At 45.1% G+C, this 14,810-nt stretch overlaps 1 protein-coding gene across 2 annotated transcripts in view; it reads left to right on the top strand.

The window, feature by feature from the left end:
- The first annotated feature begins 597 nt into the window (after positions 1 to 597).
- The window catches only part of SPPL2A (signal peptide peptidase like 2A), a 33,193-nt gene continuing 18,980 nt past the window's right edge, over positions 598 to 14,810 (top strand). For both annotated transcript variants that reach the window (XM_066636290.1, XM_066636289.1), the window contains exons 1-7: positions 598 to 751; positions 6,025 to 6,141; positions 6,429 to 6,611; positions 6,907 to 6,978; positions 9,722 to 9,855; positions 10,859 to 11,007; positions 13,182 to 13,278. In XM_066636290.1, the coding sequence (XP_066492387.1) occupies positions 698 to 751; positions 6,025 to 6,141; positions 6,429 to 6,611; positions 6,907 to 6,978; positions 9,722 to 9,855; positions 10,859 to 11,007; positions 13,182 to 13,278 (806 nt within the window). In that variant the 5' untranslated portion in view covers positions 598 to 697. The remainder of the gene's footprint in view (positions 752 to 6,024; positions 6,142 to 6,428; positions 6,612 to 6,906; positions 6,979 to 9,721; positions 9,856 to 10,858; positions 11,008 to 13,181; positions 13,279 to 14,810) is intronic.

Genomic DNA, 14,810 nt, shown 5'->3' with positions numbered 1-14,810 from the left:
CTTTATAAAAACAAGTAGTAGTACAACCCCCTTCAAAAGAAAGTCTCAATTTATGGAGGAGTGGGCTTAAAGAAACCCCCAAGCCCCCTACCCTGATTCTCCAGACTACCAAGGCATGGCTCCGTGAAATAACTGTAACTGACAGGAAGAGTGGCCAGGATCTTGCCCCTGCTGCCAGCACTGGCCCAAAGTCACTCTGCACAGGCTCAGAGGCCTCCTGCCCTGAGGGCGTTTGTAAAAACAAGCAGCAATACAAAACTTTGCGCAGGCTTTGCCAGTCACTCTGCACAGCCTCAGAGGCGCTCTGCACATGCTCAGAGGCCTCTTGGCTTGAGGGCCTTTGTAAAATCAAGCAGCAATACAAAACTTTGCGCAGTGACTTTGCCGGTCACTCTGCACAGCCTCAGAGGCACTCTGCACAAGCTCGGAGGACCCTCAGCTCGAGCTGCCACCACTTTTTGGTCCAGAGTCATGGGGGGGTCCCTGAGCGACCCCCCAGCGGCCTGAATGGGGCCGCCGCCTCGCCCCACAGGGAGATCCCGCCCAGAGGAGGCGAGCGAGCCGTTCGCCTCGCCCCCAAGCTGAGGGCTGCGGAGGACGCGGGCCGGCCGGGAAGCGAAAGAGGAAGCAGCTGGCGGGGGAGCCGGGCGGAGCTCAGTCCCCGAGAGCGGCGGCACTGCGAGGCCGCTTCCCGAGCATGGGGGCCGCCCGCCTGCTCCCCACGGCCTTTTGCGGCCTGCTGCTCCCGCTGGTAAGGCCCAGGCGCGGGCCTCGGGGGCGCCCGGCGCTGCCTTCCCCTCGGGGGAGCGCGGGGAGGGGGGCGGCCATGTTGGGAGGCAGGCTCGGCCTGGCGCTCTGGAGCCTCCTGTGGGGCGCTGAAGCCCTCTGAGGGCACGGCCGGGCCGGGCAGGGAGGGCTCCCTCTGTCGGGTGCAGGGGGAACAGCCTCGCCTCCTAGGCCAGCGGCTTGGCCTGCCTGGGCTGCAGTAGAGCTGGGGAATGGAACCTCCATGTTCAGGGGCAGTTTATCTGGGCGTCTGTGTGCCACGGTGTGTGGGGAGGCAGGTGAGGCAGAGCCTGTGGCTTGGCCTGCCAGGGCTGCAGTAGAGCCTGGGGGTGCCTGCCCTAGCAGAAATGCAAATTGGAACCTCCATGTTCAGGGGCAGTCTATCTGTATGCCAGGGGTATGTGGTGGGAGGTGAGGCAGAACCTCCCCACTGGAGGCTCCTTCAAGAAGCACCACTGCTGCCATGGGAGGCGTGGAAGCACATACAGCACATGGGTCGCGAGTGTTCCTGAGCCTCCCATGGCGGTAGCCGGGCGGTGAGTGCTCACACCCCTCACATGGCAGTGGCACTTGTGAAAGGACTTTGGTGGGGAGGTTACTGTAGAGCCTGGGGGTACCAGCTCTAGTAGAAATGTAAAATGGAACCTCCTTGTTCAGGGGCAGTCTATCTGGGAACCTGTACACCAGGAGTGCGTGGTGGGTGGGGAGGCAGGGGAGGCAGAGCCTCCCTGCCGGAGTCCTTCGAAAAGCATCGCCTCTGTGGGAGGTGTGCAAGCACACACAGCACATGGGGTTTGTGTGCTCGCAACATTTAACACAGCAGCAGCCGAGCTGTAAGTGGTAGTGTGCCTCCCATGGTGGCAGTCAAGTTGCGAGTGCTTGTGCACTTCCCATGGCAGTGGCACTTTTCAGAGGACTTCGGGTGGGAGACTACAGTAGAGCCTGGGGGTGCCAGCTCTAGTAGAGATGCAAAATGGAACCTCCATGTTCAGGGGTGGTGTATCTGTATCTATATACACGATGGCAGAGGAGGTGGGAGGCCGCAGGGAATGGCTGTTGTCAGCCAGCCTCACCCAGGGCGTTTGGCTTGGCTTCTGTTGAGAAAGAGACCTTTGGTCTGCTGCTGTGGCAGGTAGGTGGTTCTGTGTGTAGATGTTGCATAGAACTAATGGTGTGTGTTTCTGTGATGGGGTTCCACTCAGTCACACTCTGAATCTCTGTATCCCTCTAGGTCAGCCATTTTCAACCACTGTGCCATGGCACACTGGAATGCTGCGAATGGTCTGCAGGTGTGCCACAGAAGTTTAGGGGAGGGTCATTTATTAGTAATTGGGGGAGGTGAGCCCCCCATCAGCAGCATGGTTCTTGTCAATTGTCAAAACACTGATGTTGTACCTTGGTAATTTTAGTACCTTGTCAGTGTGCCATGAGACGAAAAAGGTTGAAAATCACTGCTCTAGGTGTAATTGTTTTCAATGGTTGCCAAGTCATCCCAATTTTGGGAATGGTGAGCAAGTCTTAAACCCCCTCCACCCACAAAAGTGCCCTGGTGCATGGGCAGTTTTCATTTCCCAGTAGGAGTAAGTAGTATTTGTTTACTATTATGGGAAAAAGTAAAGGTGTGTATTCAGGTGTATAGTAAAGTAAAGGTGTATACACTTGCTCCCCACCTTTGATGATCTTAGCCTGAAAATTTCAGGTGGGTCCCCATTCATTTCAATGTATGTTTTATTTTTAATGCATTAGATTTGAAGCTACCATGGTACATGACTGCATTTGGGGAAATGTTACAGATCTATACTTTTAACCGGCTACTATGTATATGCTTTTAACAATGATGGTCAATAGGGATTACTCCTTGGTCAGTGTGGATAGAATTGCAACCTTTGGGATGTTTAGGAATTTTTTTTTTAAACCTGCAGCTGCTTGGTAGGGTTAAGAGAGTTCTTTATTTTAAATACATTTTTAAACTTATACTTATTGTAAACTTTTAATTTACTAATTTAATTAATTGATTTGATTTTGTCATATGGGGGTATTAAAAATTTTCCTGTTTGATGTCAGTTTCTGTTTGATGATGTCAGTTCCGGAAGTCATTTAACTTTCAGGTTAATGACATCACTTTTCAGTGGGTCCCGACAGATTGTCATCCTAAAAAGTCCTTGTGCTAAAATGTTTGAGAACCACAGTTCTACATCATTCAGAAGTATGCATCAAAAGGATAGAAAACAAATTATTAAAATTACATTTTGATCAAGAAAACAGTAACTCTCCTTGTGGGAATAGCACAGTAATTTAAGGACCAATGTGAAAGAGTCACTTATGTTAAATATGGAATACAGGAAGTCATAGGAAGCTTTGCTGGTTGAAGGAGAGGCAGGATCACAGATCTGGCTAGTGGTAGATTAAGGGCCCAATCCTATCCAATTTTCCAGTGCTCGTGCTGCTATGCCTATGGGGTATGCACTGTGTTGGGGAGGCAGTCACAGAGGCCTCCTTAAGGTATGGGAACATTTGTTCTCGTACCCTGGGGCTGCATTGCGGTTGCATCAGTGCTGGAGAGTTGGATAGGATTGGGCTTTTAGTGGACAGTGACCCTCCTTTAGTGATTAGAAAGGATTGTGCAAAATTGTGTGGTCCTTTTATGAGATTTTACTAGTTCTTCCGGGTAGATGGGACTCGTTAGCCTGGGAAGGCAGCTCATCTGAGAGAAGGAAAACTCTGATCCCAACCTCCACTGCCTTGTGGCTACATCCAGTTATGGAAAAGGCTTCAGGAGTCAACCTTGAGGCAAAATCCGGAGCCGGATTCCCTCAGGCAGTTCATGGCTGAAATGTTCTGGCAACTCCTGCGACACCGCTGGAACCAACTGTCCTGGCTTCTGCCTTTCCATTGGACCATTTCAGCGACGTGGAGAGGGGGGATTTGCTGCATGGGTAACAGTCTGTCCTCCATATCTGCCTTACCCAGGCTTTGCGCACTGGAGAGGAGACTGTTCTGAACCACTATTCAGAGCACGATACCATAGTCTTCCGAGATTGAAGGATGCCAACTGTCCAACTACTTCTTAGAAGTAACATTATGTCGGTGTCTCCTGCTTCTGTCCCCACAATCATTGACATGGATTTGACTTGCTACTTCACCCCAGTAGTAAGAATTTCCACTGCTTTTCCAGATAGCGTTTAGCAGTTGGATGTGTGGTGTAAAGTTTGTTGAGGGGATAACTAATGACGTTAAGAATAAAAGTAAGATTTGACATTCTAAGCTCCAGCTAGTTTTGTATTCTGAGCTGTTTTGGACATTGACTCACACTTTCTGTTCTTTCTTTTGGTTTGTTGTTTTTGCAAATGATCTTGTGAGTTACAGGGAATTCACAGTAAAAGTAGTTTGTTTCACTACAGATTTAGGAAGCTGTCATCTGTGCTGCCTCTGAAAGCGTTTTTGGAAGACTTTGCTACCTGTCATTTGAGTAACCTACTTTTGCCCCTGCTAATTCAGTTGTACTGAAATGACGCTTAGTTAACCCATAGCTCTGTTAAAACACTCACATTATTAGGCTAAAATACTGTACAAAGTTGTTGTTTTTTTCTGGTAGCCACTCTTGTATTTCTGAGCTGACTTCAAGTTTCTATGAATGATTGCTTTGTAGAGGTCTCAGGGTCATTATATATGACAGGATCTACCTGTACAGCAGAGTTCAGTGGGAATGCGATGACTAGAATCTGAGGTGGTTTATTGTAAATCTCCACCTGCAGTATGAACCAGTTGTGAATTCTTCCTGGATGCATGCAGTATTTTGTATTGGCAACCTTCAGTCTCGAAAGACTATGGTATCGCGCTCTGAAAGGTGGTTCTGGCACAGCGTCTAGTGTGGCTGAAAAGGCCAATCCGGGAGTGACAATCCCTTCCACACCGGGAGCAAGTGCAGTCTGTCCCTGGTCTGTCTCCCTGGCTATGGGCCTTCCTTCTTTGCCTCTTAGCCTCAGACTGTTGGCAAAGTGTCTCTACAAACTGGGAAAGGCCATGCTGCACATCCTGCCTCCAAGCGGGCCGCTCAGAGGCCAGGGTTTCCCACTTGTTGAGGTCCATCCCTAAGGCCTTCAGATCCCTCTTGCAGATGTCCTTGTATCGCAGCTGTGGTCTACCTGTAGGGCGCTTTCCTTGCACGAGTTCTCCATAGAGGAGATCCTTTGGGATCCGGCCATCATCCATTCTCACGACATGACCGAGCCAACGCAGGCATCTCTGTTTCAGCAGTGCATACATGCTAGGGATTCCAGCACGTTCCAGGACTGTGTTGTTTGTCGATGTCAATGGCTCCACATCAGACCCTTTTGACATCCGAAGCGGAGTGAAGCAGGGCTGTGTTCTTGCGCCAACCTTGTTTGTGATTTTCTTCGCTGTCCTGCTGAAGCAGGCCTTTGGAACTGCAACAGAAGGCATCTATCTCCGGACCAGATCAGGCGGAAAGCTCTTCAACCTCTCCAGACTGAGAGCAAAATCCAAAGTCCAGCTGAAATGTCTGCGTGACTTCCTCTTTGCCGACGATGCAGCTGTCACTACCCACTCTGCCAAAGATCTCCAGCAGCTCATGGATCGTTTTAGCAAGGCCTGCCAAGATTTTGGACTGACAATCAGCCTGAAGAAAACACAGGTCATGGTTCAGGATGTGGACTCACCTCCCTGCATTACAATCTCTGCACATGAACTGGAGGTTGTCCATGACTTTGTGTACCTTGGCTCAACGATCTCCGACACTCTTTCTCTTGATACTGAGCTAAACTAGCGCATCGGTAAAGCAGCTACCACGTTTTCCAGACTCACAAAGAGAGTCTGGTCCAACAAAAAGCTGACGGAACATACCAAGATCCAGGTCTACAGAGCTTGCATCCTGAGTACACTTCTGTACTGCAGCAAGTCATGGACTCTTCGCTCACAACAGGAGAGGAAACTGAGCGCTTTCCACATGCGCTGCCTCCGACGCATCCTCAGCATCACCTGGCAGGACAACGTTCCAAACATGCATGCAGTAAAAACTATAGAATCGCTGTGTCATAATATTGGTGGTTTACTGGTTTTCTGGTATTGAGGTAGTTTATTTAAGAAATAATGAGCAAGAAGGTACTGGATATCATGGCATAATCTTACTTCTTACTGAAACAGTTCTAGTGTTAGATCAACATCATTCATCCATAATCTGAGCTTTATGTTTAGTGAATAACTTTTTTTGTCTTGTAGATGATAGCTGGAAGAGGCCTCTTGCATGCTTCTAAGAATGACCAGCCTCAATTAACAAAGGACTACTGCATAAATTATAATTCCTTGAAAACTCTTCCCAGTACCTTAAGTGGCACGGTAAGTAATTATATACTACACTCACCGGCGTACCCAGGGAGGGGTCAGGAGGGCAATCTGATTGGTTTTAGTCTATAGTAACTTTATTCTGTGACTGTTTTTATTCTTTTTTTTTTTTGGTAGTGGGTTTTCAACTTCATATGGCAGAGTTAAGCTCTTCATTCCATGTATTTCCTGTAAATAATAAGATGGGGAAAATGATGGTTTCAGCTACTTGGCAAAATAACCTTGCATTTTCATATTTTAATATTGGAAGTTTTCTTGTGTCTGTGTGGTTTTTTTTTTAGTCTTCTACAAACTTGATAGTCTTGACCCACAAATTGTTGTGTAATCATTCTGAAGTTCTAACTGAGCAAATCAAGGACAAGGCAGTTGCAATAAAGAGGGGAACCTGTACATTTTTGGAAAAGGCGGATATAGCAGAAAGTCATGGCGCTAAAATACTGCTAATTGTCTCAGAAACTGAGCTGGTAAGTTCTAATTTGTATGTCTGTTAATGAAAGAAGTTGTGTTTAAATTGCGGTTTGTTTTTGTAGCATGCTTGTGACTTTCATTTAGCATTTTTCTAAATTGGGGATTGCCAGCTGGTAAGCAGAGCCAGCCCCTGAGTAATTTTATCTGGTCCCTGTGTAACTCAGCAGTGCCTGTGCATCTCCTTGTAATGTGTAATTTGGGCTTGAGGGCGATATTTAGTCTTTAAACTTCAGGTGACAACTTACTGATTTATACAGTAAAGCAGATACACTCTGAGTTTCTTTTTTCTAGGTTTCTCCAGATGTTAATGTCAGCATTCAAGTTGCACTTATAAGAAATGTGGATATATTAGACATGCAAAAGGTAAGTCACTTTCATGATTGTTTGCTTTATATGATTAACAAACGATTAGCTTGTTTTAAGATACTAAGATTTGCTTTATAATTAGGCTTCATTCCTCCCATGTTCTGTTATTTATTAAGCAAAGACTAAAGCAATGCATGTACCAATTTCCCATCAAGAAAATGGCTCAGTTCAGATGTTACAAAGGTGGAGGAAGAAAACTTATGGAACAAATATTCTAGCTTCATATTTTGGCTTGTTTTAACCAGAGTTTATGAACAAGCCAGATCTATTTGAATGCAATGGCAGTCCTGGCGGTTTTCCTGCGGGGGCCATTCCCCCATCCACTGCTCCCCAGTCCGGAAATAATTCGGTGACATCATAGTCTTTGCAGTTACTTGAATGCCACTGCCTCCTCCATTCCCCCTTTGAAAAAAGGGGGAGGGAGGAGGCAGCCCAGGCTCCAGTGGAGCTGTCTACAGCAGTGCTAGCAGTGCGCAAAGCTCCACTGGAACTTTTGTGTGCCACTGGAAAGTACCCCGGAGGCAAGCACTGCCTGGGCATTGCTTCTAGAAGTGCAAAAAAGCTCTGATGAAGCCTTTGGGAGCTTGAAGCAGCGCTCACCTCCTCCAAAATCGGAGGAGACACATGCCACTTGTGGACGGCTACCCAGCTAATCTGAGGGCCACCCTCCTTTCATCCCTGTTCTTTAAAGAGAAGAGGGCAGCCTTCAGACATGGTAAGGAACCATCCCTAGAGTTGTATGCAAAAGTGCATATCTTAGGTGTGGTTCCCCTACGATCTGAGGGTTGCCCTCCTCTCCTTTAAAGAAAGGGAAGGAGAGGAGATTGGACCATACCAGAAACTGGTGATGGGGGGAGTTGGTTGAGGCACTGCTCACCCATGCCTGGCCTAAGCCTGGTGTTTGGATGTCATGGTGTTTGGATTTCATGGTGAATTCCAATTTGTTCTAAACCAGAACCAAAAGTTTAACACATCCTTCCTTTGGATGTGAAAGGGTAGGAGGGAGTGTGTGAGCCCAGGGCTCATAAACATCATGTGCAACTGTAAGTAAACCATGTTTCTGTGTAATGTCTTAACTGGGCCAATACTTCATTTGCTTTATTTCCAGTTTCTTATTATTGGAAGGGAATTTTGTGGATTAAACTTCACTCTTTTCTGTGAAAGTGGTTCTTCAACACACTGTCAGTTTGTCTTGAGTGACTCATTTTGCATCTCATCAGGATTTTTCTCCTTACACATGAAAAAAGAATAGAGATGCTGTATGAAACACTTCTGAAAATAAAAATTCTATGTACATCTTACAGTGTTTTACTGCATGACAATTGCCTGACTAGTTTCCTCTTATTATCTCATGTTTGTGCTAGCCAACATTGGCATTAACCTTTCAGAATTTCTGTGTGTGCCCATTCTCCCTTAGTTCACTCATGATCAAAAGGCAAAGAACTTCATGTACTTAAATTATTCAACAAGTGTGGCACACTGTACTTTCAGTAAAATAACTCATTTATGGTGAGTTTTAAGTTGCTTCCACATGACTCAGAAGGTATGCTTTTGTACTCTGAAGAAGAATTAGTTCTCTTTATTTGCTGTTTTCAAAATGCAGGCTATTTTGGAACAAATACCTGATTTGGTATATTGAGTATTAAGAGATGTAGTAGTAATGTGTGTGAATTTACTTGCAGGTCTGCATGACTGATATAGTATTATCTCATAGAATAATGGTTATGTTATGTAATGAAGTACACAGATTCATTACATAGTAAAGTACACAGATTCATTACATTCCAGTTTTGTTCTGGAACATCAGTGTGAGTTTTCTCAAATCCATTGGCCACCAGGTATAAGGTAGCCATGCATGATATTCAGGCGGAGAGGGTGAGAGCTTTCCATAGCTTGACCATAAGTTTCTAATAAGTTATCTTATAAATAAAGTACAGGCTTCCCCCCATATCTGAGAGGGTTATGTTCCTGTATCCTCCATGGATACCAAAACTGTGGATAAAAGCAAACCCTATACTTTCTGCGGCACCAAGCATTGTTTCTCATGTCTTCTTCTCTTGCAGTGCTCTTGGTTTGCGCTCTTAACAGAACGCTAGAGGAGCAATGAAAGAAGCTGTCAGCCAGAATGCTAGAGGAGAGTGACTAAGGGCGCAATCCTGGGTCCCCCTTGGGCCGGTGCAAGTCACTTGCACCAGCACAGGAGGGTCGCAAATGTGCCGTAAAGCTGTTATGCTGGATCCTAGCCCCCATACTCAAGCAGCTTCAAGCCCTCCACTCTCCTTGGACTTGTGTCACCTCAGGAGGTGGCGCATGTCTGAGGAGACCCAGAGGGGCTGCAGTGGCTTACCCTAGAGTTCCCCATAAGAGAACGCTTAAGGAACTCTTAAGAGTGCCTTAAGAGTTCCCCTTACCTCCAGCCAAGCCACTTTGGTGCCCTGTCATGTGCTGGATACAGTGCAGACATCCTGGTCTACCTGTTCCAGCACAAGATAGGATTGCGCTGTAAGAGAAAGCTAACAGGTAGCTTCCTTCTTTCTGTTAGCATTTTGGCTGTCTCCCTCCTCAAGTGTTCTGACTGACTGCTTCTTGCATTCTTTCTGTAGTGTTCTGTAACAGGAAGGGTTGCAATGGAAGACAGAGAGGTAATGAACATGTGGGGGAGGGGCACCATAGATATGGGAACTGTAGATATGGTGAGCGCCTTTAACTTTTCACTGACCAATACATTTATACTTTCCAGACTCTTGGAAACAACATTAACGTGACACTGTATTCCCCACCTCTGCCAACGTTTGACTACAGTTTGGTGGTCATCTTTCTAATTGCTGTGCTCAGTGTGGCATTGGGAAGCTATTGGAGTGGAATGTTGGAGCTGTAAGTTTGGTTCATGCTTAGTATATGAGAATGTTTGACACTTGTTTATAGGTGGATTTGGATATTGGGAAATCTGACACAATTACATATGGCTTTAGCTGTTTCTTCTCTGTTTTATCTGAATTTTGCATGTGGTTCATGGCAAAGTTTCTTTAGTATGTATTCAGTTCTACAAACAGAATTAACAAGAATTTGGACTCTATTCAGAAAAAACAAATGTTAAGAATCAGCTCCAGTGGCAACCTTAGGGGCCAGTCCTATCTGATTTTCCAGTGCCAGTGCAGCTGTGCTAGTGTGGTGTGCACTGCATCTTGTGGTGTGGAGGCCGTCACAAAGGCCTCCTCAAGGTTTGGGAACATTTATTTCCGTAGTTTTGCTGCATTGTGGCTGCACCAGTGCTGGAAACTTGGATAGGACTGGGCCCTTAGTTGCGACCGTATGCCTTTGCCAATGCATGTAATTTTTTTCTTGTGCAGCTACACCATCATTTTCTTGCTTTGGTCATATCTATTTTGTGTGTTTGGGAACCTGGAATCAATTGGGGATATTGTTGATATGGCAAAAGTCTGTGGTTTGTTGTTGGAAAGCTTAGGTTTTTGGTTCTGGGGGATTTCAGCATTCATGCCAAAGTTGCTTTATCAAGTGCAACTCAGGACTTCATGACAACATTTGGAGTACCCTTTGTTATCACAAGGTCTATGAGTGTGGAAGGTCATAAACTGGATTTTTTGTTTTGTGCTGGACAAGACTGGTCTATACTAGGATGTACTGAAATGAAGCTGTCATGATCACACCGTTACTAGTTACAGTGGGGCAAGTTAGTGACTACCGCTGAATATAAAAGCCTCTTACATTTTGATGAACTGAAAATGAGCTGATCAATAATAGAAACAAGCATTTGCAAAGTATTAACCCGTGCTGAAAATTACGATGTCAGATATAGTGAATGCAAGAGATATTCTTTGCAGTGTCTTTCTAACTCCTTATTTATTCATCTACACAGTGAGAATCTGAAGGCGTCTGCAAGCTCTGGAAGTTTAGAATCACAGGGAAAGAAGGAGGAATGTGTTTTAACTCCCCCATTAACAGTTGTATTCGTCATCATGTCTGCTGTGATGCTAATTCTGATGTACTTCTTCTATAAATGGCTAGGTGAGAATGTATTTGTATTTCTGAGGTTTGACCATGATTTAGCATCCTTTCCTACAGGCCAGTTCTCTCTGTATTAATAAAGCAGACAGTATGGAAGGTGTGGGTGGGGGTCTTCTATTCTTTTCTTTCCTGCCCCTAGGTGGCAGCACATGACTCCCTGGGGACATCCTGTGGCAGAATGTTTGCTCTGTCTCATTCTCCCTTTGAGGAACACCTGGGAGTGCTTGGGGGAGAACCTGGTGCATGGGCCACTTGTGTGTCAGACTTTCACAAGTTAATGAGTAATGGTACATATTCTTCTTTTAAGAGATGTAATCTGTACAGAGTCCATTCAGACTTCAGTTTTGAAACTGATTCAGGAAAGAAGGAAACAATGTTCAGGCAAGGACTGTGACTCTGCTTTTGTTTCTGATGCAGGAAAACCCAGGCATCATAGTGTAAAAATATCATTTTTCTGTTGTATAGCACTTTTAAATGTTCAAAACACTTTGCATACATTACCTTGTAATCCTTACAACAATCCTGTATGGTGAGTATAAATGTTCCCACAGAGCAGGCAGCAGAGAGAGATGCTTAGGTTTATCTGAGGAGTTCATGGCAGACCTGAGCTTCAACTCCAAGGTTTCCTGATTCATAGCGCAGTCTCCTAGCTGTTATGGTGTATCAGCTCTCTTATAAAAGAACCATTTTATGATGGAAAGTGCTACATGTGTCTGTTGCCTCTTAAGCATAGGTATTACTAGGACCTGAGTGAATTGGCTTTCAGTGAAAATTGAGTGAAACAGTGTTCCAGAATCTCCCTTCCTCAGTTTACTTTTAGTGTAGCAGCTGGTAAAGTCGGACAATACAATATGACTTAGCCTTTTGACTTTGCCCTGAGCTGGTGATTTTGTTATCTTCCTATAGTCACTTGACTTAAAGGCCTTTTCTTGCAAATTATGTTCTCCTAACCTTTCTGTCAATGCAAGATGGCCATTCCTGCTGCAGACATGCAAATATGTATTATACATGTATGTTTCACCTGCATCTTATTAACTCGTGGAATCGTAGTATTTGTATATTGGACGCAGGCATAATATTATCGTGTGGTTGGTCTGTGGAACCTTTTGCCACAGGATGTGGTGATGGCATCTGGCCTAGATGCCTTTAAAAGGGGATTGGACAAATTTCTGGAGGAAAAATCCATTACGGGTTACAAGACGTGATGCGTATGTGCATCTCCTTATTTTAGAAGTGGGCTAGTTCAGATGCAAGGTTGGGCACCAGGATGCAGGTCTCTTGTTTTCTGGTGTGCTCCCTGGGGCATTTGGTGGGCCACTGTGAGATGCAGGAAGCTGGATTAGATGGGCCTATGGCCTGATCCAGGGGGGCTGTTCTTATGTTCTTATACTTTGCTTATATACAAAACCTCATTGAAAACATGCCTGCATTCTGCGCCTGTAAGACATAACCAAGCAGAACTTGGGCAAAAGCTCAGGCACAGTAACTTATCACATTAACATATTGATTTGGAAGTGAGTACAATAGTACTAATGTAGTATTCAAAACTGTTAGGCGCCTGCCCAGCTATGTTTATCTATAAACTTGAGTAGTGTGTGTGGCAAGCTACTGGCCAGGGAGAAATTCATCATACTGGACAGGTGGGTTAATGGAAAAACTGTGTTTAGGATTGCAATAGGGATTTTTGTTGGCATGAGCCAGCAAAAATTCAGATTTTGTTTTTTAAATACTGCTGTTCCATTGGGGGAGATTTAAGCATGTTGTATTAAACTTTCATCTGAAATCTTTAGAATTTAAAAACTCATTGGCTGTTGTAAAAGTTGTGTTTGTAGAGAGGGCACAAATCAATAGGGAATTGTTAGCCGTGTATGTTTTCTTCAGTGCAAATGACACATTAGAGCTGCATCAGTTGTGTGTTCTGCTTTTGATTGTATGATACTCTGAGTCTGGACCATGCAAACCAAGTGTATATTAAGGGATTAAATGTGGTCAAAGGGCTTTCTTACTAGTAAGCATATCACAGTGGACATGCTTGGGACCAGGGTGAATTTTATAGAAAAAACATGTACATATTTAAATATAGTATGTATATTTTTTATTTTTGCTGAATAATTTGTATCTGCACTTATAGCTATGTACCAATTTATTTATTCTTATTTTTCCTCTTTCTCCAGTATATTTCTTTATTGCTGTTTTCTGCTTGTCATCTGCTATGAGCCTGTTCAGCTGCCTTGCTGTACTAATTAGAAAAATACCTTTTGGACAATGCAGGTATTACCCCTTTCTTTGTATGTTTTTTTTTTTTTGTAGCTTTGTGGGCACTTCATTGACAGTTCCCAAACTTTTCAGTGCCGTGACTCACCTCGTCCTCTGCTGTAGGATATGGTACTTTTTGTGCCTGGGCCCAACACAGTACCCCTCAGTAGCGACCGGAAGCGACTTCCAGTTAACCTAGAAGTTGCGTCTGCAAACTGGTCACTTCTGAGGGATATTCTGGGTCCCATGGAGGTCAATAGAGCGGGTTGTGAGCCAGGCATGAGCCAAAGCAGCCTTTGGGGACCTCCCAGTAAGGCATTGCAAGCCCAGTGCACATGGAGTTGTGACCCTTCACGCATAATAATAATAATAACAGGTATTTATATACTGCCTTTCTTGGTCTTTATTCAAGACTTTATTCAAGGCGGTTTACATAGGCAGGCTTTATTTAAATCCCTTATTAAATAGGGATTTTTACAATTTGAAAGAAGGTTCTTTCTTTCAAGAACCACTACATTCAGGTGTTTCATTCCGATCTGGCTTCACATTCTGGCCTCCATGCTCCCACGCTCAGAGCAGATGGAATCGCTCGGCTTCAGCTTGTCAGCTGCTTCAAGGTCACACGGTGCCGGTGGCCTCGAACTGGCGACCTTGTGGATGTTATCTTCAGGCAGATGGAGGCTCTACCCTCTAGATCAGACCTCCTGCCCACACATGGGCTTGTGACCCACCAGTCATGACCCACAGTTTGGGAAACACTGCTTTATATGATTTATCTATGCTCCATCTTTCTATAACATAAATAATGAAAGCAGCCATATTCATGGTTACAAAAGTCATGGTTGTCCTACCAATGGGACTGGGTGAATCCCAAAAGCCAGGCAGCAGTTTTGGGGATGGCAGCCCGTTGATTCTCCTCCCACCCTCAAACTTACCCTTCACCACCTTACCTAGGCAGCTGACCATCTCCACTCTTGCAGTTTAAAAAGAGTGACATGGTGAGGACCAGCAGAAAGGAAGTGAGGGGAAGGTTTCTTACTTTTTGTCATTCCTCATCCTGCCAGTCTTTATAAACTGCAGTAGTGACGGGGTGGCTTATTAGGTAGTTGAGGTGGTGGAAGCAGCATATGAAGCATCATCACTGAAGATGGTAGAGAACGAAGGGGGGGGCAGGCAGACAAGGGAACATGTGTTGTTTCCACATCAACCCCAGCATCACTCATTGCTGTTGCAGGAGCAAACACTAAAGCTGCTCCTAAAGCAGCCAAAATGTGTGGCTACTTGCAGGGGAGGAGGGATCAGAAGGGGGAGGAAGAAGCTGGGGGGGGACTTAAAAAATTTTGAGAGATGCTGGGCAGCACCTCAGGGTCTGGTCCTAAGTGGCTAAAGAGCTTGACCTAGACCTGAAGAAGTCCATTTTATACTTTTTGGGGGGTCTTGCATCCTCTGTAATGTGTTCATAATTCAGGTTTTTACAGTGAGAAAAACCATCTTGCTTTGCTTCACTTTTCTCAGCACCTCATTTTACTCTTTCCACAGACAGTTTT

This window comes from Tiliqua scincoides, chromosome 8 (assembly GCF_035046505.1).
Source record: "Tiliqua scincoides isolate rTilSci1 chromosome 8, rTilSci1.hap2, whole genome shotgun sequence".
Taxonomy (NCBI): domain Eukaryota; kingdom Metazoa; phylum Chordata; class Lepidosauria; order Squamata; family Scincidae; genus Tiliqua; species Tiliqua scincoides.
Note: the sequence above shows the minus strand (reverse complement) of the source record. Positions and strands in the feature narration are given on the sequence as shown.